The following is a 25698-nucleotide window of genomic DNA, read 5'->3' on the forward strand; positions in this document are numbered from 1 at the left end:
GGCAGCGAAGAAGCATTACCAAGTAGATCTGGTTTGTCCTCTTGAGCAGCCTGTCCTAATTGGAAAACCAGTTTTCAAGAGGACTAGGCAAGGCAAGCTCTCACAGCCACAGCAGAGAAGATAAAAGCAACTAAAACCTGGGATGTATCCAACTGCCATCAACTCAGATGTCACCTTGGCTGAATCAATCTGTTCCCCCTCTCCAGAGCTACAAAATGAGAAAAACAGACACCTACCTCTGCAAATCCCTTTAAGATGCTCCCGTGAAACCAGCCTGAATCTGCACAACATGCAGCACCCCTTAAGCCCATCACAGCCCATACAGAGCTTGTGCTTCTGAGACCCAGCACCCAGATTCCAAAGCCCACCTGGAAAACACAGCCATGTGATGTGGCACAGCTACAAAGCACACAACCCACACCATGCAGTTACTAGCTGCACCTCACCACGCTCTCCTTGAAGGGTGTTTGCACCACATACGTGGTAGAGGATGCCACAGAGCCCAGTTCTGAGGGTCAGGCTGAAGCTTCCTGCCCTTGACAGCTCTCCCTGAAATTAACCCCTTTGGAGCAGCTCAGCAATTACACGATAGCTCTCAAGTATGGAAGCACATGCAAATTACAGGGTTCCTGCCTGACAAGTTTCCTCCTTGACAATGTTATGAGATCTAAAATCTGCAAGTGACATGGTAAGCAGTCCCTGAATGATATGGTACCTTCCAATGTAATTGTCACGTAATAGAAGGAACATGCTATTATGGGATATTTATAGGGTCACAGCCACGCAATTACAGAGGAGCCAGCAGCCCATGCACATCTCAAAGTCATATAATCCCAGGCTCCGTAGGTGGAGAGATGTGATGGTTGGCTTTGATCAAAATGCCTTTTAGGGGGTTCCAGATTAGATTACAGCTTCAGCATCTACTGAAAAGATGATCAGCCAAGTCACTCCTCGCTGCTCAAACAGAGCAGTGCTTGGGATGGGCAGTTACAACTGGAATCGCTTCCTTACTGATCCCTGGGGTATCTGGATGTATTTCTGAATGCTGATGCCAGCAGAAAGCAGTGACCAAACAAGCAACAGCAAGAGCTCAGCAGGACTCACTGCAGCGACCAACGCTGTCTGCAGCCGATCAGATGGGATTTTTCCCCTCATCCCAGCTCCTACCCAAATGAGCATATTGGTCACTTGGGACTCAGCCTTGCGGGGCAAGACGTTCCCAAAGCAAAATGCTCTCCTGCTAGGAGCCATCTGCTGCTCATGTAAGCAAAAGGAGCAGAGTGAGCCACGTCAGCCCCGTGCACAGCAACGTGAGCGCAGTGCTCAGAGCACTGGGTGCTGCCTTGGACACGACAGAACAGCACAGATAAGTAGTTCAGCAATCCAGGGGAAAGCTTTATGTGCTGATAAATTCACCTGTCCAATTCAGGCCACACCATAGTTGAGGGATTTGAGGACAAACAGCTCTAAGGGTGAGCGAGAAAACTGAAATAGGAAAAAACGGAAAATAAAAATCTGCATTTCTGATGGGATGTTTCATAAATGAAATCAAAACCAAGAAGCTAGTGGGTTGGACACACATGCTTTAGACAATTGCTTTCTACAGATACGCAGAATGACTCCTCCATTTCTCAAATGGCTGCACTTCAGAGTCACGCTCTCCAGGCAATGTAGCACAATGTCCATCCTAACTAAGAACTAAACAAATGACAGAGCTGTGCAGAAAATAAACTAAACTGCATAGAACTGAAGCTGAAATGGTGCCTCCTGAGTGTTGTTTTTTTTTGCAAGAAGGGCCATAGTTGGAAGGGAAAGCTGATCTCCCCAACCCCCCAACACAGCAACAACAACACAGAGATGAGGGCCCAGCCCAGCAGTGCCAGAAGTCGGGGTGGAGGCAGTGCAGGATGCTGCCAGGAGACAGAGTGGAGCTCAGTGACTCATGGCCAGGGCTGCTCGGTCACACTCCGTGCCACAGAACCACATCCGCCACTTACTGCTCATCCAACCCAAGGAGCTGAGAGGGAGCAGCCAGAGCAGGATGGCCAGACCTACCTGCAAACAGCACTTCAAGCTCTTTGAAGGCTTGAAGGCAAGGCAACTGCTGTCACTAAGACTGAAGGAAATTCCAGTTCTCTGCACCAAATGTGGCGCAGAACCTTTTCACCTTTCCAAGAAAATGCCTCCTTTATAGATTGTGCCAATTTTTCCACCATTCCATTCCTTGTGGACAACATATGACTTAGAACGAGATGCTGAAATGAACCAGGCAAGCAGGCTATGCAGAAATGTGAAATGGGTTCTGTGTTTCATCATGAAGTTGGGAAACATTGCCATTCACAGCCATGCTGACACTGACATTCGCTGTACCAGCTCACTTCTTGCATTCCTACACTTGCAACCACATTCAGAAGAGAGAAAATAAAAGGACAAAAATAAAAATAAAAAGGCAAATACTCTACTTGAATTGCTGGTCTTTGGTGCTCCTAGTTTTAGCCAGGAATCTCTCAGCCAACTTCTCCAAATTCCTCGAGTAATCCATCTCAATCTCTGCCTTCTTGCGGAAGAAATCCTGCAAGTCCTGCAGTAACTGGACCCGGAGCTCACACTGCTGGTCAAGGCATTTCAGCTGCTCTACCAACTGGGCACGGATCTCTGTAACAAACAAAAGCACTCAAGATTAAACAAAGTCCCATTAAACACCAACAAAACTCTCTAGTAAAATCTAGTCAAAACACACTCCCTCATTAACAATATGTCAGTAAAGCTCCATTATGATTAATTCTATGCACAGGCAGGAGATGACTGCATTGCCCCCCAAGGGTGCAGCAGGAGCAGGGCAGGTTGCAGTGCACCAAACCATGGGCAGAGCTGCACTGCTGGGAGCACAGAGGCTGCAAAGCTCCAAGTGCAGTTCTGGCATTCACTGCCTAAAAATGCACCGTGACTACAGGACCATAAAGAAGTAACGCAGACAAGTGTTAATATGACCATTGTATGTAATTATTCCTGAAGACAGCTTTTGTATTTACACTGTATTTTAGCCACTGCTTGCAGAATGTGTCACAAACATGGCAGCTTCCCACCAGGACATTATGGAGACTCAGGGACTTGCGTGAGATCATTTCCCCACAGTCCAACAGAACATGGAAATGCATCAGCCCAAAAACGTGGAAACATTCAGTGCTGCAGCTGAGAGAGCTTACTTTCAGAAGGCAATAAACTCAGCATGCAAATAACAAAATAGGTACTTTGAGCACTCAAACATCAGAGCTGCCCACTGCAGCCGGACAGTTGCTGAGCTCTGCCCAAAGTTCAGAGATATGCTGTTCCAGCCTGATCTCAATAAGCAATAAAATTGGGAAGTGGAGCCCTCGGGTCCTCCTACAACACACAGCTCTGCATCTGTCCACACATCACAGCTGCAGCACAATTCTGTCACCACAACCAAAGATGGGGAAGTATCATTTTCCAAACTCAACTTTTTAATCAACATCTTTGTCACTGATCAACATCTTTATCACCAGGCCCTGCAGGGGAGTCCCATCCCATGAGCACTCCTCTCTCTGCCATGCTTATCTGCTGCCTTCAGCTGTGCTCACATCTGCAGGAACAGTTTTGGAGGGTTGGGGATTGCAAGCAAAGAAAGCACGCATCTTTATTTTAGGGACTCAGAAACCCAAAACACGTGTATACAAACACAGTTCCTCATCAGGCTTGCCAAAAAGTGATCTGCAAGAATGCGGGTTGTTCAAGCTCAAAGATGACCTCTCTCAGCATTGCAAACAGTGCAGACCACTTCTGAGAGCGCGTGGAAAAAAACACAGGGCAGCAAAGTGACAGCAGAGGAACAAAACAAACCCATGGACAAAGCTGGTCAGTGCCAACTTCACCCCGGGGAGAGGATCTCGGAACAGGAAACTTCTGTCTTTTCAACAGGAAACACAGCTACAAGCAAATACATGAGCCCGAGTTGTCCGCATACTTCTTTAATCAGAACCACTGCAGCATGTGTCCCCCTCCAGGCTGCATCCCCGCAGCACTCACTGCTGCTCCTCCCACCCAACCCAGCCCCATCCTGGCCCCCAAACCCCACCAGATTCCCTATCCCCAACCTTAGAACTTGCAACTGAGAGGTCAGCAGAGCGCATTCATTTTAATATGAAAACTAAAACGAAGTCATTGGTTCTCAGGGCAGAGTATTTCGCAGGCAGCTCTCCTGCTGCAAGCAGCACGGACTCGTAACCTTTGCAGTCAGCAGCAAATGCATTCTCAGCACTCTCTGTTATCAATAAAGGCGCTGTTTGGGAGGGAAGCAGCGGCTGATGGGGTGCATGGGAACAATCCTCCATTCAGCTGCAGCTGGTGGAGCCTCTGCTGCTGCCAGGCAGGGGCAACCTTGCTCATCTTGCAACATCACCGCCCCACATTTTGCCACATCAAGGCAGGAATTTCCTGAGGTTTACTGGGCTTTGCAGAGAACAAAGCATCCGCTGGTTCCCCCCCAAAAGCAGAGGATGGGTTTTTCATGCTGGTCCCCCTCACAGCACCTCCCCATGCCTGCTGACTCGAGTTCACTGCAGTTGCATCTTTAACTGGCACAATTTTTTAGGTTAACAGCCACATCAGAACACCCTGAAGCCTTCTACCTCCTTCCCTACACCTTGCAGGCCATCCCAAGTGACCACTTACAACAGTGACACAGAGCACAGTGGTGCAGGTCAGGGAGAGCCAGGCTTATAGCCCAGCTGTTCTGACTCCCAATGAACCCTGCTCTGTTGTGCAGCCCTTACTGTGGCATTTCAAACTCATGTGCTGCAACTAAAACATCCCAAACAGCAAAAGGAAAAAGCTTTCCATGGCTTTAAAACAAACTGTTTACTCACTTCCATCATCAGATCATAAAGTCATCTCAGTCAGAGTATTGTAAAGTCCCAGACAGTTGTTTGGCTTTTTTAATCCTCTCTGCAATTAGCTCTCCAACGTTCCCCATATGCACCCAGCCAGCACATCTTCTTACTAAAGTATTTTGAGACAGAAAGATCTTCTACCTTCCGCATTTCAGTCACCTTTGTCATCCTCCACATTTATACCCCCTCCATTTGAAACCCTACAGCATATAAAGTACCGACAGGCACAAGTGATGCTGCATTTATCATCAGCTAATTGCCCCTAAATTAAACACAGGCACTTCAGCAGCGGTTCCACAACGCAGTCGCATCGGCCCACTTCCAGGGGGAAAAAAAAACCCCTTTGTGCTGCACAACCTGAGCTTTGCTTTCTGCTGTGCACAACGCCTCCCCTGCACACAGAATGCTCCCAGGACACCACCGACTGCTAAGCCTCCAGCTCCCACCCAGCAGCAGGGAGGATGGAATGGAGCAAACTGCTTTGCCAGCACTGAGCACCACAGATGCATCCCAGGGTAATCCAAGAACTGCACTTTGAAGTGGAAATGCCAAGAGGAGGACATGCAGCTTTAGCTCAGGGCCAGAGCCAGGAGGGAGGTTCAGACTCACAGTCCTATTAAAAACTGCCTGCCTTGGAAAAAGGTAAACTTCCCTTTACAACGGGATATTTGTGACTCATTGGAGAATTACTGACATTGGGTAAGGCACGTTATAACTGCAGATGGGCTCTTGTCACACACATGTAGAAACAGCTGCAGGCACCAGTCAACAAAATTCTTTCTGATTCAGATTGTGGCGATGTTTGGAGGTCTGAGATGAGCACAGTGAAGTCAAGGAAAAGGTTATGAGACGTGCCTGCGAGCAAAAAGCAAGGCAGGCTTTGGGTCCCTGAGAACTACCAAGAACACTCATCTCTCCTTTGCATACCTCCATCCTAATGTATTTGCATCACTAATTACTCGGGTCTACCAGTTGCAGTCCCAGACACAACAATATCACCCCAAGGAGCCGTGCAGCTCATGCTGCCCACACTCAACCCACCTGCATGCTGTCTCACTCACAGCCTGGATGTTTTCAAGTGTTCTTCGGCTAAAGCCCCACTGAGCGAGCAAACCTACGCGTCTGTTCTCCATACCTGCAGATAAAACCTGCTTATGCTTTCTGAATGCCAGAGAAAGTCTTACAGACAAGCAGTAGAACCACACTACTTGTCTGCAGCGTGGATTTCTAGAATGTAAGAATTAAATCATGTCGACACAGGAAGCATTAGCATAAGCAAACCCAACGCACAGACATCACTTCGCATCCCCAGTGCTCAGAACTTGACTCCTGCTGACAAACCCTTTGCAGCCTCCAGCCCTGAGCACCCCCAGACCGCTATGGAGAGACCTGAAATAACGTGTTCTCCAAGCAGCTTCCCGATGGGTCTTTGAACAGCTTGCTCTCATGCACAGTGACGGATCCAGTGCTGCAGGGATGGCCAAAGACTTGGTGGATGCTGTTAATGTATGGGATGAGTTGTCTGGACAACCGAGCAGCAGCACACTGCTTGAGATGTTCGAAAGGAAGCGGCTCAGTGAACGCTTTCACAGCGACAGATTTTTTATCAGCAGCTCACACAGATCTATCAGAGCCACAATTAAATTCTGTTCTGCTCAGCTGTCTGCAGGAAGCAGAATAATCACATCAGAGCCGTGGGTTCTTCACCAAAGACGTGGCTGGGGGGCAGGGGCTCCCAGGGGCACAGGCTGTCCTGGAGCACACAGCATCCCTGCGAAGAGCGGCTTCCTTCCTTTCATCTGCTCCATAAGCACATCCGCTGCTCTACGAGCTGCACTTCCAATAAGCACAGGCAGGGCAGAGTGACACTGGAAATAATTAATGTTGGCTGACTGTTCCAAAGCCCTGAGACGGCCCAGTTATTTGAACAACTCACAGTTCAGAAGCCATCATCGGAGCGTCTGCGCATCAGAGCCAGGCTGCACAAAGAGAGAAGGAACTGCACCATCCCTGGGCATGGCTACAGAGCAGAGCCACCACACTGCACGGCTCCGAGCATCTCCATGGGGCACAGCTGGGGGACAGCTCTGTCCACAGCCCCTCGTTGGACAGCAATTCAAAGCAGAGCTCAGCCTTTGACACCTTTACTTGAGCAAGTCACATTCTGCATCTTTCTCCCATTTAAACCAAGTGTGCTGCGCTTGTATGCACAGCAGTGCACAGTTTAGGTTTTGGTCTTAACCCAGAATTGAAGCGATCACCACTGGGTGAAAGACACACTGTATACACACAGCACTATTCACCAATTTAAACATCATAAGGAAGTTACAACAGAAGGAAACATCAAATCCAAGGATGGCTCACGAGCAGCGCCCACCGTGGGCTTCCCCATAGGCTGTGAGAATTCATCAGATCCATCACAAGGTGTGGGAAACTCATTTAATTCATTTGCAAGCAATGAGCGGGCTGGGCGTGGAGAGAGGAGGGAGGGGAGCCAGGGACTCATGGCTCTGAGTTTCAAAACAGAAAGCCATTTAAATGAAGAATGTTGCACGGCCCTGTTTTAGGCTGCACAAAGCAAGTTGAATTCCTGCGTAAAAGGGAGAGGCTGGCACTTGCTTTCAACAGAAACATCTATTTATGCTAGAATGGAAATCCAGCAGGAGGAGAACAGCAAAACAGGTCTGGAAGACAAAAGCAGAGTTAAGATGCTGCCACTTGTTTGGCAAAGCAACCCAGACTCGCTATGTGGGAATGCCAGAGACTGTGCTGGACACTGCTCTGCATTAGACCTATCTGGTCCAAAATGTAGACAACGTGCCCTGGTTAGCTGCATTTTGCTCAGATGATCAAGAATCAGTCTCTATATAACTGCTCAAAAGCAAAGCTAAGAGAGACTCTCCATCCCTCACTGCCCTGCCCCATCCTTTCATACACCCACCTCCAAGGGTTGGGTATCAAAGAGGAACAACTGATTTCCATTCCAAATGCTCCTACTTTTACAACTAATTACGCTTGTAGCTCATTTTCTCCAATTACAGAGCTACCAAAGCCCACCTGGCAGAGCTCTGTGGATATTTAATAGCCATAAAGGTAAAGCAGCACGCAGGGGCTGCCCATGCATCACTGCCCATCCTTCCAGCACTGAACAGCATTGGGCAGAATGCTCTGCAAAAATCCTTCCTGGTTTATGTGACACTTACACAGGGCATCCCATGCAAAGCAAAGCTAGGTGCATTTTTCAAGTCAATAAAATTGCTGGTACACGAGTGGCAATTAATGAGTTATGTTTTAATCTCTGCAATAAAAGGAAAATCCTTGGGTGAATTATGTCATATATTTAGAGATACAAACAGAATGATTAATGCCGGCGTCTCATTTAATTTCACCTCAGGATTCCTTCCCCTCCCTCTCCTCTTTGGTAGCTAACAGATTAACATGCATAAATGATCAAGAAATAAATGAAGAGGAACAGAAAGGGACGTGTGAGCGCTTCGAGCTCCATAACAGCCCCTTCCAGCATAGAGCCAACACCCAGAGGAAGCACAGCGATGGCTTGCAGTGCCACCAGCCTCTCTTACCTCTAGATATCCTAAGGAATCAACATTCAGAATCTCTCTTACAGATAGGGAAGTAAAAGGGATGAGGTCCAGCTCATCAACCGGCGTGCAAAGGCATCAAACCCGCACCCACCTGTGCGTCGGAGCAGTGCGGTGCCAGCGGACACGTTGGGCCAGCAGCCCCGTGGCCTGGGGGACAACACCATGGTGAGCATCCGAGGGAGCCGCAGCCTGCAAAGAGCAGGATGGACGGACAGAAGGAGGGACAGACGGACAACTCAACACCGTGAGTCAAGCACAGCCCAGTGGCAGCGCCAGCCCGCCTCCCAGCCAGCCCTGTGCGTGCTTTGGGGAGCTCTGGGGAGCCATTAATTAACCATGAGCATTCCGGGAGAGGTGAATAATGAGCATCGTGGCAGATGAGTTCAGTGAGATCAAAAAGGCCCACGTGGTGACCTGAGGTGGCTGTGGACAGGGCCGCTTCCCAGCTGGTCACTGGAACCATTATGGTGCTCACTGCACCCTTAAAATGGAAAGACACCTTATGGTAAATCCATCTTAACTGTTTACACCAAAAAATTAAATGGGAGCACTGTTTCTAACCCACCTTTAGCATGGCTAATAAGCAGAAGATATAAACCTAATTTAAAACCACCAAGGAAGGTTATGAAAAATTGTACTCCTTTCTCTCTGTTGCTCAGTCCTTGTTCTCATTCATAAGTTTACCCCAGGAACGCTCAACGAAAGCAAAGGCAGCACAAGCAGGCGTCCCCAATGCAATCATAGGACAGGGAAGAAATTCCATCAGAGCCATAAATATTCAGCAGCCTACGTGAAGGGCTGCCACGCAGAGGAACTGGCATTTTGATCCACAGCACCTCTTGTAAAGATGCAAAATGAGTATTTGACAGAGCCTGCAGAGCACGAATTATGTGAATCATCGTTTTTCTATCAGTTCTTTGTCAGCTGTAGCAACACCCATTCATCAGCGCAGCTCAGAGCAGGGCAGGAACAAGGAGATGATGGTTTTCCATACGCCTTCATCACAAAGCTGGCATCAAAACTCACGTCCTCCTCCTCTGGAACATGAATGAGGCTCTACCTACTATTACGTACAGTTGCAAATTTGTGCAAAAGAACCTACATACAAACCTTCATTTAGAAGCTGTCCCAGCCATTCCCTGCTCCCCTCTACAGAAATCCCTGTTGCCCCCCCAAAAAAGGGCTTTCCAAAGACACACAGATGCAACAGAGCAGACAGATTGCAGCTATTCATTAAGATGATCACACAGGAATGCAATTAGTAGCGGAATGCAAGAAAGCAAAACCACAACACATTTCTGGTGCATCTTTGAAGCAACTGGAGGCTGAGCATGGCAGATAAGCCAGGTGTTCATCCAGATCCCAGCACCAAGCACAGCATCACACAGCAGCACCCAGCTGTGTTGCCCAATGATGTCCTTCTGCTCTTGAGAAATCCCATGGGATCTTTTCCACCATCAGGCAGGTGGGATTGGGGCAGAAGGGAGGCATGAACACTGCTTTTGGAAGCCCAGACAGTTCAGTATAGAGTCATTAAGGTTGGAAAAGATCACTGAGATGACCAAGTCCAACTGCTGACCATCACCACCATTAACCACAGCCCCATACCTGCAGCCCAATGAGCAACACACTCCATTTTTCACCTGCTTGATGCAACGCCGTGGAAACAAATCGGTCCCCATAAAATGCACCCCCAAAAAAAACCCAACAAAACAAAGGTTTAAAAGATTTATTAAAACCATCTGGGCAGGAGGAAAGCAGAGCACACGTAACCCATTCACTGTTAGGACTGCGATCCTGGGTGTGACTTATTTACCCTTCTATTTGAAGCAGCAGCAACCTGCCAAGATGAGCTGCTGAAAAAGCCCCATAGAGCAGAAGCCAAAGTCAACATGGGAGGCAGGAGCTGAGCCTTCGCCTTCAGCTCTTCTGCCAGGCCTCGTTAAAAGGAATGTTTATGTTGGTTCGTTTAGCAGGGAACTTAACAAAAACACGCCCAATAAAACAACCAAACAAACAGCCAGCACTGAAATACTAGAAATAGCCGGAAGGTGATGAAGTGCCAGTTATTTCAGAGGCAGGCCATGCTCCATTTCAGTGCACACTCCGGTGCCTTTGAGACATCTCACCATCTTCCCTTCAAAAACAAACCAAAAAGATGAAGACAAAAAGCAGAAAATCACCACCTTAGAATGATGGGGAGGAAGCATCTCTGCGATGCCATGCGGTGCTCAGCCTGGGACTGCTGCACTGCCTGATCCGAGCACCACAGATGAGGCTCTCATTGGTTGCCTTTACTTTTTTAAGCATCAATTCTTAAGAACCTATGTTAGGAAGGTCGATAACAACAGCCCTTAACTGCCTCAGCAATACAGAGCAAGAATATCAACACTGCAGTAAGAATTCCATCGATAAGGCTGCATGGTTACCCTTCAATAAACCCCACTGCTGGCAGCACCTCAGGTAATGCAGAAAATCCAATATTGCCATCGTTGAGTTATGAATTATCAATACACTTCAGCTTCTTTTATTGCTCATTACACCTTCAGGTCATTAATGTCAGAAAGCTACAGCTGGTAAAGCAACGAAAGACAACACAGAAGAAGAGGGAAAAGGTTTTTTCTTCTGGTTTCGAAGGTCAAAAATCACAGAATCATAGAATGGCCTGGGTTGAAAAGGACCCCAATGATCATCTCCTTCCAACCCCCTGCTGTGTGCAGGTCACCAACCAGCAGCCCAGGCTGCCCAGAGCCACATCCAGCCTGGCCCTGAATGCCTGCAGGGATGGGGCATCCACAGCCTCCTTGGGCAACCTGTTCCAGTGCCTCATCACCCTCTGGGTGAAAAACTATATATACTAAAAAATATCTGTAAAACAAACGCATGTAGCTACACACACATTAACTGATAGAGAAACAAAGAGCTGCTCCCAGTTCATTTCACATTTCCTTTTGCCATTTGCCAAAGGATGCTCAGCTGAAGTCAGCAGAACTTCCCATTGCTCCCCAGTTACTGCCTCCAACTCAGAGCAAACCATGACAGCTTCACGTTTGCTTCTACATTTCATTTTTATGGCACTGCAACATCTGCAGAGGATGCTGTAATTAAAAGAAGGAATAAAATTAAGTTTTTACAAAAAATATGGATGCAAGTCAGCTGGTTTGCCTGAGGAAAATGGATATACAGCAAGTGAGTGATTACAACGTCTTCAGCAATAGCAGTCAGCAAGCTGTAACCTCCTGAACTCAACATCACTGTGACTGCAGAAGTGCTGTTGTGAGGAGGTTCTGCATTCCTGGTTTGCATGTTCAGCTCGTCATCTCCTGAGCACAGCCCAGGAACTACTGATTGATTGGCTTAACATCCTTCAAATGCAATGTGAAGACTGATGGATAAATCCCAGCTTTCCACCTCGCCTGACCTGAAAAACTCCATTCTTACCCTCGGTGACATTGCAGCACTACTGTGCATCCTCACACACGGAGCCTGAACTGAAACAACACCATGCAACAGCACTGCCCAGCAATGCAAACAGCCTTCCTCAAACTCAGGAGCCTGCTGAGGAAAAGACAGCAGTGCCTGGGGACAGCAGCACCACAACACAGCAGATGCGTTCCGCTGCTCACCCAACACTTCACCCCAAGCATTAATTTTTGCTGTGCCACAAGCTGCTGTTTCAAGTTTAACGCTGTGCTTTCCTGGATTTCACAACTGATTTAAAAACAGAATGAACAGAAGATTCTTTCCTCTAAAGGTTTCAGTTCCCTCTTTGCAAAAGCTTCATCAGCTCCTCCTGGTGCAACACGGTCTGACCTCCAGCTGCAATCAGGCCTTAGGGTTTAATGAGCAACCCTCATGAGCCATACAGACTGCACACTGAAACACAGGACATAGAACAGGTGGAAAACCAAACCAAGATTTCACTCTAACCAAGGAAAAGAGCTATTAAAACTATATTCAATTACCAAAACAGCATTTGGTGCTGAGTGAGGGTCTGGATTGGTTATCAGGTGCCAGATGTCATCGCTTCAGCTCACCCAGAAGGATGCAGCAATGTTCAACACACGCATCGTACACGAAATCTGACTGTGAAAGTGCCAGGAAGTGTTCTGCTCCATTTGCTTTGCTGCTGGTTGTTCTGCTAAGGCTTGGGAAGGTGAAGGAGGAAAGGCATTCCAGCAGCACATTGTGAAGAGCAGCACGCAGTTGTCCATCTACAGCCTGCAGTAAGATTTATGTTGCTATATAAACATTTAAGCACTCTCTCTCTGGCACACATGTGCCCCTGAGCCCCCCACAGCAATGCAGCAGCAGGTCAAAACCTCCTGTTTGCAGGCCTGAGCCTCCTCTTGCAAACACTGATCAAGAAGGAATGGAGACAGATGTACCGACGGAGTTCCTAGCTGTCTCAACTCTGCAGACTGTCACCTTCCATGGGGAAGACGTGCACTGCCTGCTATACAGTCAGAAGCCTTATCCCAAAGAAGCGGAATTTGCAAATCAGCTTCAAAAGCAATTTTCCCTTCTAACCTCCAGCAAAGAAAACGAGCGAAAGGTCTCCACCAAGAAGTGCAAGAAAGGACCTTTGGCTCCGGGATGACAAACAGCTCAGAGGCCACACAGCTCTATGGCTTCTCATTCCGGCTATTGTCAGCTAATAATAGAACCACAGAGCCCACACAGCCCAGCAGCCGCCGCATTGTGCGCTCGTATCCACGTTTCCATCTGAGAGCTATTTAAAGTGTCAAACGAGCAAGTTTCTCTTTGAATGTCAGCTCAATACGGGAAGTCAGGGCTAGCACAGCCTGCAGCATCACTCCCCAAGCATCATTCCCCAAGGCTGCCTGCTAATTACACAGCACAGAGTTGATCTTGCATGGAAGCTGTGGCCAAAACGCTGCTCCTGCACGGCCTTCACCATCCATGACACGTGCAAGAGCCATTGAATAACCCGGGTGGGAAGGGAGACTGTGCACTGAATTGCTTTCATAGGGTAAATATTACCTCCGCTGTGCTTGCAGTAAGCTGGCAGTTCAGTAATTCTCTATGCAATTACACAAAAATATCTGTAGAAGTAAAAGAACACCACCAAGCTGCTGCTTCAGCGCTCGTCCTGTGCTGCACTGAGGACAGGCACTCAGCAGCAATGTGCTGCTTTCCAAGAAGCAGACAGCAGGAACCTCTGTATGGGTTCCCCATCCCTCAGCAGCACGCTCCATTCCCCTGGGACACTGCCCACCTCTCAGCATGACTTACACTTATTGATGAAGCGATGCACCTTCCACGAGATAAAACAACATGCTCACGCTATTTCTGTAAAGATTCAAGTCTTGCTTCAGAATTGATGCTATAATATCAGCCTTTAAGAAGCCTGGTAGCTCCTTAGGCCTCAGGAGCCCCATCTCCACCCCAGCACTCTGCACACAAGTGCATCAAGCCTGGCACTGCTACTCACCCTGCAGCTCAGCCCTCCCATGTAACATTGCCATTGCAACAGACTGGGACTGCATATGAAGCAGGACTGAAAAAAAAGGTAGTGCAACACCTCCACACTGACTTCTCGCTTGCTAAAGTAGATTTCATTTATTCTCAGTCTGCAGACTGCTTAGCATGAACAGAACATTAAAGGAAATATGACTGAGGAACCCCTTGGCAAGTCAAGAGAAGCCAGCTCTCAAAGTGAACCCACTGCTTCCCTGCTCTCCTCCAAGTATTGGGCTCAGTGGAGCTGCCAACAGAGCTGGGTTTGGATACAGGCTGATCTCAATGACAGCAGTAGAAGATAAGAGCAAGTTGTTCTGCTCGGTGCAAACCCACAGCAGGGAGCAGCTCTCATCCAGAGCCTGCAGAAATGCTGCATGTGGCAGAGCAAAAGAGCTCAAATTAAACCCAAAACAGCCACATGGAGAAGTGAAGAATAAGCGTATAAAAATACTAACTCAGGTAGTGAAAGAAACGCAGCCTGCACTATTTGTTCACTTAGCCTAACCATTACCATGAACCATTTGCCATCAGTAATAACAGACACCCCCACCATCACCACTATGCAGAGAATATCCATGCTGTCAGGATGAACAGCCTAACCTCAAACCAAGCTAAGGCACGTAGGAAATGACATCACCATGGAGCCAGGTTCCCAATTGTCAGTCCACCCCTAATTACTGACATGGCTGAGTGCATTTCTCTTAGCTCTCCACGCACTTTTCCCCTTCCCTGGATGTGAACGATTGCTTCGTAGCTGTGTCTGTTCCAGCCTCAGCTGATCCAAAGATGAGAAAGCCATGGGATGGATCAGCAGGAAGGGCTGCAGGGCATGCTTCAGCACTGAGAGCTGCAGGGAAGTGCCCACCAAGCCCCTGTGCAGGAGGCAGTGGTGAGCATCTCTGGCCACGTTCTCAACTCACCCATCTTTTTGGCAGTTTCAAAGGTTTGTAAGTCTTACAGCACATTTGACACTCAGAACCGTCAATCCAGCATCTCTGCCAGCACTGAGGTTCGTGTAAGCCCTTAACTCCTAAAAATAAACCATCAAGGAAACATTCATTCAGACTCATTCCCACTGGAGCAAGAACAACTTTGGAAGAATCATTTACAAAAAAAAAAAAAAGCATTTAAAAATAGCAAACCTGTTTATTTGCATTCTGAAATTTCAGTGGAGCATCTCTTTCCCACTCATTCCCAGCCCAATTCCCAAAGGCAGAAGGCAGGGAGGACAAGAAAAAGAGCAAAAGGAGGCAAGAGAAGGGCTTTGAGTGCTGCCTGGCTGCACTTCAGCTACGTGCCAATACTACTCAGCACTGCACAGCGCCTCACTGATGGAATTGCTTCTGATTGTTCTTTGCTGGATGAAGAGAACGGAGCAGCAGAGGAAGCAGCGCTGCACAGCTGTGCAGGAACACCCTGAGCAACGTCTTCAACCACACAGCCTGCACTGCCGGAGCAAAAGAAGAAAAAAAAAATACCCAAGACGTTCTCTCAACGCGTCTCAAGATTTGTAATGGAATCCCATAAATCTCAGCAGGGTCGTTGTTTTAAGGTCACGTCCAGTAATTGGCTGCCCTTTAATCTCTGCACCTCCTTTCAGTCAGCTCTGAACACAGCACTGCTTCTCTGCATCTTCTGGATCTCGGATATGAAAAGATGCTGCCCAACAGCCCAAGCAACACGGTGACACAAAGCAACATTGCCACCACCACGTTGGGCTGCATGAATGCTGAAGAAGTCAATGGACTCTTTCCTGCAGGTACGTGCAGCTTTCATCTTTCCTCCCCCACCTGCACATTTCCATGCTGTATCTCAAAGCAATCTCCTTGAAAGGAGCAGCATGGCTCTTTCAGAATTGATGAACGTGTTTGAATAGTCAACATATAAATAACTTAGCAAGCACAACTGTAAACCTTTCACAAGATCCAGAATCCCTAACTGAAGGTAACAGCAAACCAACAGAGCTTTCATCCCAACCACAGCAGCCTGTCCTTCTCCTCTGGGTTTGGAGGAGGGTGTGCCACAAGGAACTATTTGCATGAATCCTAATCAGAAAACCACGGGGACGATGCTGGGGAGCTGGAAAAGGCAAAAGAGTATGGAGAAAATTACAGCTGCTCTGCCAGCTTAGGGCAAGTACTCATTACAGAGCTCTGCCACTGACAGATGCTGCTCTTGGAGGAACCCACAGCAGCAGGAAGGCACGGCAGCTTTACACGCTCCTTGGGCTGGGTTTGGTGACCACCAGCTCCTTCCCATGACACCAACAGAGCTTTCCTCCCTCGAGGACCATGGCACTGTGACGTTCCTATCATGGGTGCTCCCAAATTCATCGCCTGCTGCTTTCAGCACATAAAAGATGAATTCACCGACAGGGATTTTCCACCCAGCCCAACTCTGGGATTTCTTCCCTTCATACAAGGCTCACCCCCACCTGCCCCCAGGGCACTTACAGACACATTTTCTGGAGAGAGAGAGAGAAAGATGAAAGGCATTTCAGCAGCAGAGGGATGCACCAAGCTCCTTACAGCTATTAGGTTCATTCTGATGGATGTAGGGGGGGGGAAAGAGATAATTTGATTGAAAGCAGGGAACCCTCTGATTAACCACAAACTACTAATGCTCCAGCTTTGATTAAAGCAATGCACAGTTAAGCCTCCGCCAGCAACTGCATGCTGCCTGTCCTCTGCTTCTCCTTTCTATAGCACGCCTCATGGAAGAGCCAAAAAAAAAAGGTAAAAAAAAGCAAAACACAAATAGAAACGAAACAGAACAAGAAGTATCCAGATCTTTCAGACACTCAGCTCCAGGGGGAAAACACAAGAGCACATTTTCATTCATTGCAAGTTAAGTTTCCATCCAAACATCATTACAATATCCTGTGACCTTTGCAGCATTGCGATTGTTCCTCCCTTTAAGGAGCACAGAAACTCGTCCTCCCTCCCTTTTCCAGCTGCATGCTTGTGGGCTGGCTCCTGGCAGTGCCTCTGTTGGTGTTTCAGCATCTTCCTGCAGTCCCATGGGTCACTGCTGAAGAGCTGATATGGGAAATGCAGCAACCAGCAGGGCAGATATTGGTGGAATCTTGATTTTGGGGTGGGAGGAAGAGGGGAGGGGGGTAAATGGGACGAAGCAGGCCTCTCTTTTCAACAGATGGAAAGAACACAAAGCTAGGGAGAATTATTTTCATTAAACAGACCAAAGCAAGAACAGGCTCCTTTCCAAAACCACTTCATAGAGACGTTCATTTATTAAGTTTCTGGATAGCTGGTTATCGAACGCAGGGGAAAAGCTTCCATGGTGCTGCTCAGAGCTCCGTGCTCATACAGCTCATAAAGTATTTAGTGCATTCTGGTTTGTCACTGATACTCCTTAATACACCCACTGCATGTATTAATCAAAAGGAAACTTCCCTTTCTCACTGCAACAACAGCTGTTTGTACAGGTTCTCTATGCTGAGCTTTCTGAGTGCATCACGTCCATCAGCTACAACTCTTCAGAGCAGATCTGCAGCAGTCCATCTATTGAAGATGAAACAAAGCTCCATCACTGGATATGTGAAATGCTGCAGTCAGGAGAGCTCCTGGAAAAGGCACAGCCACGTTCCATTAAACATCACTCTGCATGCCCCAGTTCTGCTCTGCAGGAGGATGATATCCAAGAACTGGTTTACTAGACAGCTTCATTCCGGGTTACTGATCATCATCTCTCAGATGGATATTCATGGTGCCACGAACAGCTTTAGGAGAAATGAACTCATCACAGTAAAGTATATAAAAGGGTCCTCCCTGGAGAACAGGGATGGGGGAAGGTTAGCAAGAGCATCAGTGTGAGCTGAAGTCAAGAAAAGCATTTGTGACACATCCCTCTGTCTCCAGCAAACCACTGACAGTATTCCCAACACTGGAACAGGTTGCCCAAGGAGGCTGTGGATGCCCCATCCCTGCAGGCATTCAAGGCCAGGCTGGATGTGGCTCTGGGCAGCCTGGGCTGCTGGTTGGTGACCCTGCACACAGCAGGGGGTTGGAAGGAGATTTTCTCTGTGGTCCTTTTCAACCCAGGCCATTCTGTGATGTCATGGAAATGCCCACAATGCCTACCTTTGTCAATTAAATACTAACATAGCAGCATCCTCAAAGACACAACACTGATCTATGCTGCTGTATCCAAAGCCAATCCAACAGGCATCTTCAATAGGGCCACACCAAGGTGAGGATGCAGAGCTGGCTCACATGGGCTGCCCTTCTCCTCACGGCTTCCCTCAGCTCAGCCCCCACAGCAGCAGGCAGGGTTGTGCTTTACTGCAGCCATATCCAGACATCCTCTGAACAAAACGGAACGGCTGGCAATTAAAAGATCAGTACTGTTCACATCTCCTACAGCACCACTGGTGGCTTCGAGAGCAAGGGAAGCAGTGTGGTGTGGGGAACGGTGAGGGTGAGAAACAGCAGTGGTGTGAAGGCTCCTTCTCAGCCCTTCCCTGCTCAGATAGTGCTGTGTTGAGGGCTGGGGAAAGCAGATCTGATTACCTGGCATAGTCCACCTTACAAAAATATGGCAACGACACGGAAATACTTTGGTTGATGGAGGATCTCTGCACAGAGCACAACTGATCCGCTTGTTCAGAGCACAGCTCAGCAGTTCCAAGCCTGCCAGAAACAAAACCAGCCTTCCTCAAAAGAAACACTACAAAACATCCTTAAAGCAGGGCAGGACAGCTACCCAAAGGCAGCCAGGGACTGATTCCTGGGCAACAACTGCACTGCTTTAGTAGATGCAGCCTGTGGGCTCTCCCCATCCATGAATCACGCAGCTCCATGGCTGACATCTGCAGGAAAACCTTTGCCCAACGACAGCGGTACAAAAAAACAAACCAAAAAAAAACCTTCCCTACTTAAAAGGATGGAAGCCAAAAAGCTCTTCCTGGAAAGTCCTGCAATAAAACACAGCCTCCAAATGAGCGGGGCTGAGCAAATTACCCTGCCGCACCACTTCTCCACTGAAGAAAAAAAAGAAATCCGCTCTCGATTTATAGTTAATCTGTTTATTTGGCTCCTTCTCAAGAGCCAAAAAGCCAGGAGCTGCTTCTGGGCCTCCAGATAAGTCAGCTCCCAGCCTGGTTCAGCTTGTAGCACAGAAATAAACGTGTGTAAAAGTTGTTTTGTGGCTCGCTGACAGCACCCAGAGCTCGGAATTTAGGCACCGCATTCAGGCCAACACCTGGAGGGAAAATGTTTGAGGGGAAAAAAAAAGAGAGAGAGAAAAAAAAGTCTTTTTCAAAGCTAGGGGACTCCTTTCACATCCAGAACTGCAAAGGAAGTGCTTTATTTATTTATTTGTCCATTCCCAACCCCTCCGGCTTTCTTCCAAGCAGTAATGATTAACTCTCACGGAACCAACTGAAAGGAAAATGACCGGGTCAGGAGCTCTAGAGTTTCACACCAGTAGTTATTTTGATGGCAAGAAATAACATTTAACATGGCTCAAATCCATCTGCAGCATCTACTTGGGAAAACACATCAGCTCAGCCACCCTGACAGTCATTCCACACGCATGTTCATGGGCTTTTACACTCAATTCTAGAGTTCTGCTGACCACTATGCAGAGATTTCTCCAAAACAAGGCTCTGTTCTGCCTCCTGTAACCTCGGCTCTGGAAGAAGAGGAGAAAGGAAGAAAGAATGCAAAATGGACTCTAACTATGGAGTTACTGCAAAGTCAGCACCCTTTCTTCCATCTTCTCGCATGCTTGTTGCTTGCTGTTGGCAAAGCAAATCATCCCCTCCATCCCCAGTAAACCATTGACAGTATTCCCAACACTGGAACAGGCTGCCCAATGAGGCTGTGGATGCCCCATCCCTGCAGGCATTCAAGGCCAGGCTGGATGTGGCTCTGGGCAGCCTGGGCTGCTGGTTGGTGACCTGCACACAGCAGGGGGTTGAAACGAGATGATAACTGTGGTCCTTTCCAACCCAGGTCATTCTATGATTCTGCTCAGACAGAGGACACCCACAGTGTTGCCAAAGCACAGAAATTCTCAAGAAAGCATAAAATCTGCAAAAGTCATACAAAAAAAAATGAACGACATGAGGTAATAAGCAGTGCATGTAAACTGGGCACGGCGTAACGAAAGCTGCTCAGAAGAACACGTGTTCAAACATACTTTCCATCTCCAAGGTTTGGGCTTTCCACTCTTCGTAAAGACAACTGAAAGCTGATCAGGCAAATAAGTTCTTCTCAGTCAATTCCAGAACAAGGCAGAACTATTGCACATTAAGAAACAGAAAAGAGTTTCAACTAAAAGGAAAAGGCTCCTATGCATACCCTTACCTCAAAATGAACCATTCAGAGTTAAGAGAAATAGAGAGGGGCTCTTCCAGTTGGAAGTATGGGAGAAAAATGGATGCTATCAGTGAATTTTAAATAGGATCCCCTCCTGGAGTTGCTCTGACAACTCCTTCTGCTTTTGGAAGGTACTGCAACGCCTCAGTGCTTGGGGTCAGTGCCATTCTCCCACCTTGCACTTGGATTTGCAACAGAGACCCAACCAGGAATTTAAGAAATCAAGAAGCAAGCAGGAAGAATTCGCATTCTTTCACCTCTTTGTTGCCTCGTTAATAATCCATTAGCAGGAGCTGTGCGTAAGACAAAGAAGAACAAACTATTGCTGCGACATCAAACCCACAGCCCAGCAGCCCCTTCCCCCTCCTGGCAGCCCAGCACCCTGGGATTAGCACTATCAGGAACTGCAAAGAAACAGACGATCCCCAAGCAGTTCCATAGCCAGAGTTTGGAGCAAGTCATTGTTGCACACAACTGGAATCACTTACACGCACAGAGCAGCGATTAACTGCAAAAACCCCTTAAAAGGTAGTCTGACATTCTAAATGCACATGGTAATCCAATGTATACAAACTCCAAATTTAAAAATATTCCACTGAACCACACCAGGGCACATGTTGGGAAAGGCACGTGTGTGCAGCACCGAGTCTGTGAGCAGAGCAATGCTGTGTGAGCTCAGAGACTGCACTAACAGACCTTACCCATGGAGCACCAGCCTCCATCTCCAGGTGCACAGCTTGCACCAAGTCAGCAATTTGAACTCATTTAGCCAGAAATCAAAAGACAGCTCTGCAAATGGCTCCATCCTATTGCACAGAGAGTGTGAACAAATGAGAACTTCCAGCAGCAGAGAGAAATCCTGGCTTCCATGCTTCCAAGCACTACCAAGAGCAGCACATCACCCAGCCTGCTTACCACGGTGTGACCCCACAGCTCAGCCCATTGGAGCTCCCCAGGACAAAGCACTGCCTGGCATTGTGTTGGTGGCTAGAAGACGTGGCTTCCAATTACAGGCAGTGCTCAGGACAAAAGATCACCAGCAGTTCTGGACAGCTGAGCTCCCACAAGTTCCTGGGCAGAGTGGGAACTTGGAGGGGAACAGCTTGATTCGTTTTGTTGCTTTTTTGCTTGCCTGAGGAATTGAAGCTCACCTGATCTAGCGCCTGACGCAGTGGTTGGCAGCCCTGCCTGCTGCAGGGTGCTGCATCCCTTCCAAACCAAGCCTTCCTTCCTATGATCAAATACACAAGAGCCAAAAAAAATTAAAAAAATAAAAATAAAAATAAAAAATAGAACCAACCTGAAACGGATCAGCAATTTGGGGGTGATTAAAAGAAACGTTCAGACATCACAGCAGCACCTGGGGAACTCCTCCCCTCCCTCTTCTCCCAGCTGGGATGCGCTGAGCAGATTTCCCCCCCCCCCCTACCAAAATGAAGCCTTGCTATTCCAGGACTGCTGTGAGAAGTGCAGGTGCTGTGAGTTGCCTTTGTCAGCGCCTGCTGAAGGACAGAAGCAGCTCATGAGCTCTCACTGCATTAAAAAAAAATAAAAAAAAAATTAAAAAAAAAATCAGCATTAAATTTCTATAGCCTGAACCATGAAGCTATTTACTGGAGCTTTATACAAACTAATTAAATATAATGCTCCCACGGGACGCGAAGAGAAAGAAATGAAGAATTAAGAGATAAATCACTGGCTTTTCTTTCCTCAGCAAACGTACTCTCCAATTTAACACACGACACCAAAAATCAGTCTGACAGCCCTCGGTCGGGCGGAATCCAAATCGCACAGAACCGCAGCACAAAGCCATTATCCCTGCTTTACCACAACTTGCAGAAAGGAATCAGGAGAGACAATCCAGACAAGGGGATGAGCTGGAGATATCAAAGGCTCCATATGGAGACGGCAGAATCTCACTTCCCAGCTTCACAGAACTCACAATCTCGGCGAGCACACGGTACAGGGACGTATCAAAGCCATGCTTCCCTCTCCTGCTGACCCCATGTCATCTTGTCAAGAGAATTCCTGCTGTGTGACACGGCCATTTCATAGTTTTTTCCCCCCTCAAAGCAGTGATTTCAGTGAGCTTCCACAAGGAGCCACGCTCACCCACAGCAGCACGTGGGCTGCGCCCACCAACACTTCAGTGCAATAGATCTGCAAGGCAGAGATCTGTCACTGAGCTCACAGATGAGGAGAGCATTGGAGAGCATCACATATCTGAGGTTGGAGGGAGCTCAGGTGGTCAGCTGTGGGCTCAGACCTGGTTAGCACATGGATGCTGTGCTGGTACCCGCAAAGACATCACACCTTCCTTGTCCCCTGGTCACTGCATATGGAAGAGGTAAATCTTTCCCATCTCAACCTAACATCACTAGCTGCACGCAGAAACCACTGGAAGAATCTCATTCCAAAAAGCAGAGAGCTGGTTGTTGGAAGAAGACCACACCTGCAGGACAAGAGCAAGGGAGAGCAAAGTCTCCTCCATCAGCATCCTGTCTGTCCCTCCTTCCCCCTGGTCAGAATGCCACCCCTCCCTTCCCCTCCCTTCCCATCCCATCAGCATCCCACCCCCCTCCCCCCCCCCCCCCCCCATAAACTTATTACACAAAAAGAAAAAAAAAATTACCAAGTTAATTTAGCAACAGAAAACCAGAAAGCGTTGTGTAAATGATCTATTCGCCATAAACCAACATCATCCTGTAAGTAGTCGTTGATTAACTTAAGACTATTAAATTTTTAAACAAAGCTCAATCATTCTATCAGTAATAATTTAAAGCGCTTGAGTACGCTGGTGGGTAAATGCTTTTAAATGGAGCCTCTAAACACAGCTCCAACACAGAGCACTAAATACCAGCACAGAACATCCCAGAATTTCCCCTCTGATGAGAACAGGAGCAGCCAATACTGCTCAGCACACCAGCACCCAACTTGCCTCATTCCCACCATTGTCACAGAAGATGTTGAACATCCCATCATCCCAATTAGCACCACTTTCCATGCTGTTCCTGTGTACAAACACCATCAGGACACCAGCATTGTGATGGATGCTTAATGACTGGGCAACACCTCACGAGTGTTTCTTAATACCATTTATGCTCCCACTGCAGCACAGCCCAGCGGCCTCCTGCCATTACAAGTTGAAGAGGTCTTTCCACTCTGATGCTGCCAGATTGCTATCTGACCTGAAACCAAAGCATCTGAGATGTAAGGCAAGCTCCACCACGAGATGGGAGCCCAGAGCTGACCAGAGGATAGGGATGCAGCTGGAGCACACAGGAGGAGCTGACCCAAGCTGTGACACCAATGGTCTCTGCAGGTGGAGGGGCTCCTCCCAGCTCTGCTCATCCTGTTGGTCTCTTTTCTGGAAAAGGGAACGATGGTTTTGCTTTTCCAACACATGAGGAGACTTCTTTACTATGAGAGCGGTGAGGTGCTGGAACAGCTGCCCAGGGAGGCTGTGGATGCCCCGTCCATAGGGGTGCTCAAGGTCAGGTTGGATGAGGCCCTGGGCAGCCTGGACTGGCATTAAATGGGGAGGTTGGTGGTCCTGCCTGTGATAGAGGGGTTGGAGCTTCGTGATCCTTGAAGTCCCTTCCAAGCCGGGCCATTCTGTGTGATTCTGCAGAGATGGGATGAGCCCTACTGATGCTAAAGCCCCGTTGGTCACTGCGTCCCTTCGACATGTTGCAGTCAGTATTTATTTAGTTTAATCCCAAATACTGCATTTGCCAACCGCCACAATCTCCAATTCCCATTTCCACCAACAGCGATGAGAAAACAGGAACAGAAACTCAATGAGTAAAAAAGAAACCCATTCTTCTCCATTCCTATCTTCAAGAATCCAACTCTAAAAGAAAGCCAATCAAAATAAGCCCTTACCCAGCCCTGCATTTGCTCAGTTGTGCATTTTTTCTAAAACAAAGGCATCCAAATTTCTTCTAGGTGCACAGCACTGGGGTCAGGATGGGACACACAACGCTATCCCAATGGCCCACAACCAGCACACACCCCCCCAGCAGTAAGAAACAGCTCAGTGTGTAATTGCAGAGTGATATTTTAATTGTCACTTTTAATCTAGGTTTCCTCTTCAGATTTAAATCACATATTTTTGTATAACTCCCATTGATTTCGCTCCGTCAGCCCTGCCCGAAGGCCATCCTTCTTGCAGGCTACAAGCATACCAAGCAAGTTTTAACCAATTAGATAAATCACTAACCCTCCTAACGCCCTCACAGCCATACATCAAGCCAAGCACAAGCAATCATGATGGCTTTTAATAAGCTTTCTATTGAAAACTTTGCAAAAACAAGAAGCTAAACTGACATTTCACCATCTTCTTTTTTTTTTTTCCCCTCTCCTCCTTTCCCCCTTTGGCACATGATGGCCTGAAGCCCAGCCAGCTGAATTCCGCACAAGATTTGCACAATCATTGCAAATATGCCTCTGCTGCTTTATTACCTTCCCTGCAATGATATTGGAGTAACATTGGAGCATCAGCTTTCTTCAGCTCTGTCCGCATGCAACTGTCTGCTTGTGCATGCACACACTGCAACCTTGAGGCGTTGCACTCAAGAGCACAGGGAGGAGAGCAGGCAGCAACGTTAGGGGCTGAGCAAGAGCAAAAGCCCGAATAAATGGAACTTTCCAGCACAAACTGCCTTGCCGGGACCCTCGGCAAAGTCCCAGTTACCGCCGGCCGAAAGAGGCTCTTCTGACACCGCACAGATTCTGCAAAGATTCCTGCGATGGGAGGATTAAAAAGCAATTAAGTGGCTCTCGTGTTTCAAACGCAAAGCCTGGGCTCAGAACAGCAGACAGAACAACACGGATCTCTCCCAACTCAAAGATCCGTTGTGTTCGCTAAGAAAGCCGAGACACCTTAAAATAGCAACAGCACGGGAGGAACTCACCCTATGGAGGACGAGAAAAAGCACTGCAAAGCCGACCCAGCATTGCATTACGAGCGAGCCCTGCAGATTCCAGGCAATCTGCAAAGCATTTCCCCTTCCCCACCCAACATCCACTGCAAACTCCCACAATCGCGAGGCAGAGCTGCAACGAGCAGACAGAGGGGAACGAAGCAGTCCCTACCTTTCACCTGAGTGTCATATTCAGCGATGATCTCCTTATCCTTTTTGAATTTTGCTGGCGACGTCATGTTTTCAAGCTTAACCTCCAAGCGGATCCACAACCTACAAACGCGATTCGCCCTCAACGCCCCAATAAAAAAAAAAAAAAAAAAAAAAAAGGGGGGGGGGAAAGAGGGGGAAAAAAAAAAAGGGGGGAGGGAAGGATAAAAAGGGGGGAGGGGGAAGGGGGGGGGAAGGAAAAATAGTAATTGAGAAAAAAAATCAG

At 47.9% G+C, this 25698-nt stretch overlaps 1 protein-coding gene across 5 annotated transcripts in view; it reads right to left on the reverse strand.

Annotated features, from left to right (window-relative positions):
• The window catches only part of SRGAP2 (SLIT-ROBO Rho GTPase activating protein 2), an 84434-nt gene that overhangs the window by 57994 nt on the left and 742 nt on the right, over window positions 1–25698 (reverse strand). For 2 of the 5 annotated variants that reach the window (XM_052698082.1, XM_052698081.1), the window contains exons 1-2: window positions 25435–25587; window positions 2463–2655 (exon numbers count right to left, since the gene is read on the reverse strand). In XM_052698082.1, the coding sequence (XP_052554042.1) occupies window positions 2463–2655; window positions 25435–25501 (260 nt within the window). In that variant the 5' untranslated portion in view covers window positions 25502–25587. Of the gene's footprint in view, window positions 1–2462; window positions 2656–25434; window positions 25590–25698 lie in introns of those variants that run through there. The other 3 variants (XM_052698076.1, XM_052698077.1, XM_052698078.1) reach the window with 3 other exon arrangements.

The sequence above is a fragment of the Tympanuchus pallidicinctus genome, unplaced genomic scaffold, assembly GCF_026119805.1.
Source record: "Tympanuchus pallidicinctus isolate F22 unplaced genomic scaffold, pur_lepc_1.0 scaffold32, whole genome shotgun sequence".
NCBI lineage: Eukaryota > Metazoa > Chordata > Aves > Galliformes > Phasianidae > Tympanuchus > Tympanuchus pallidicinctus.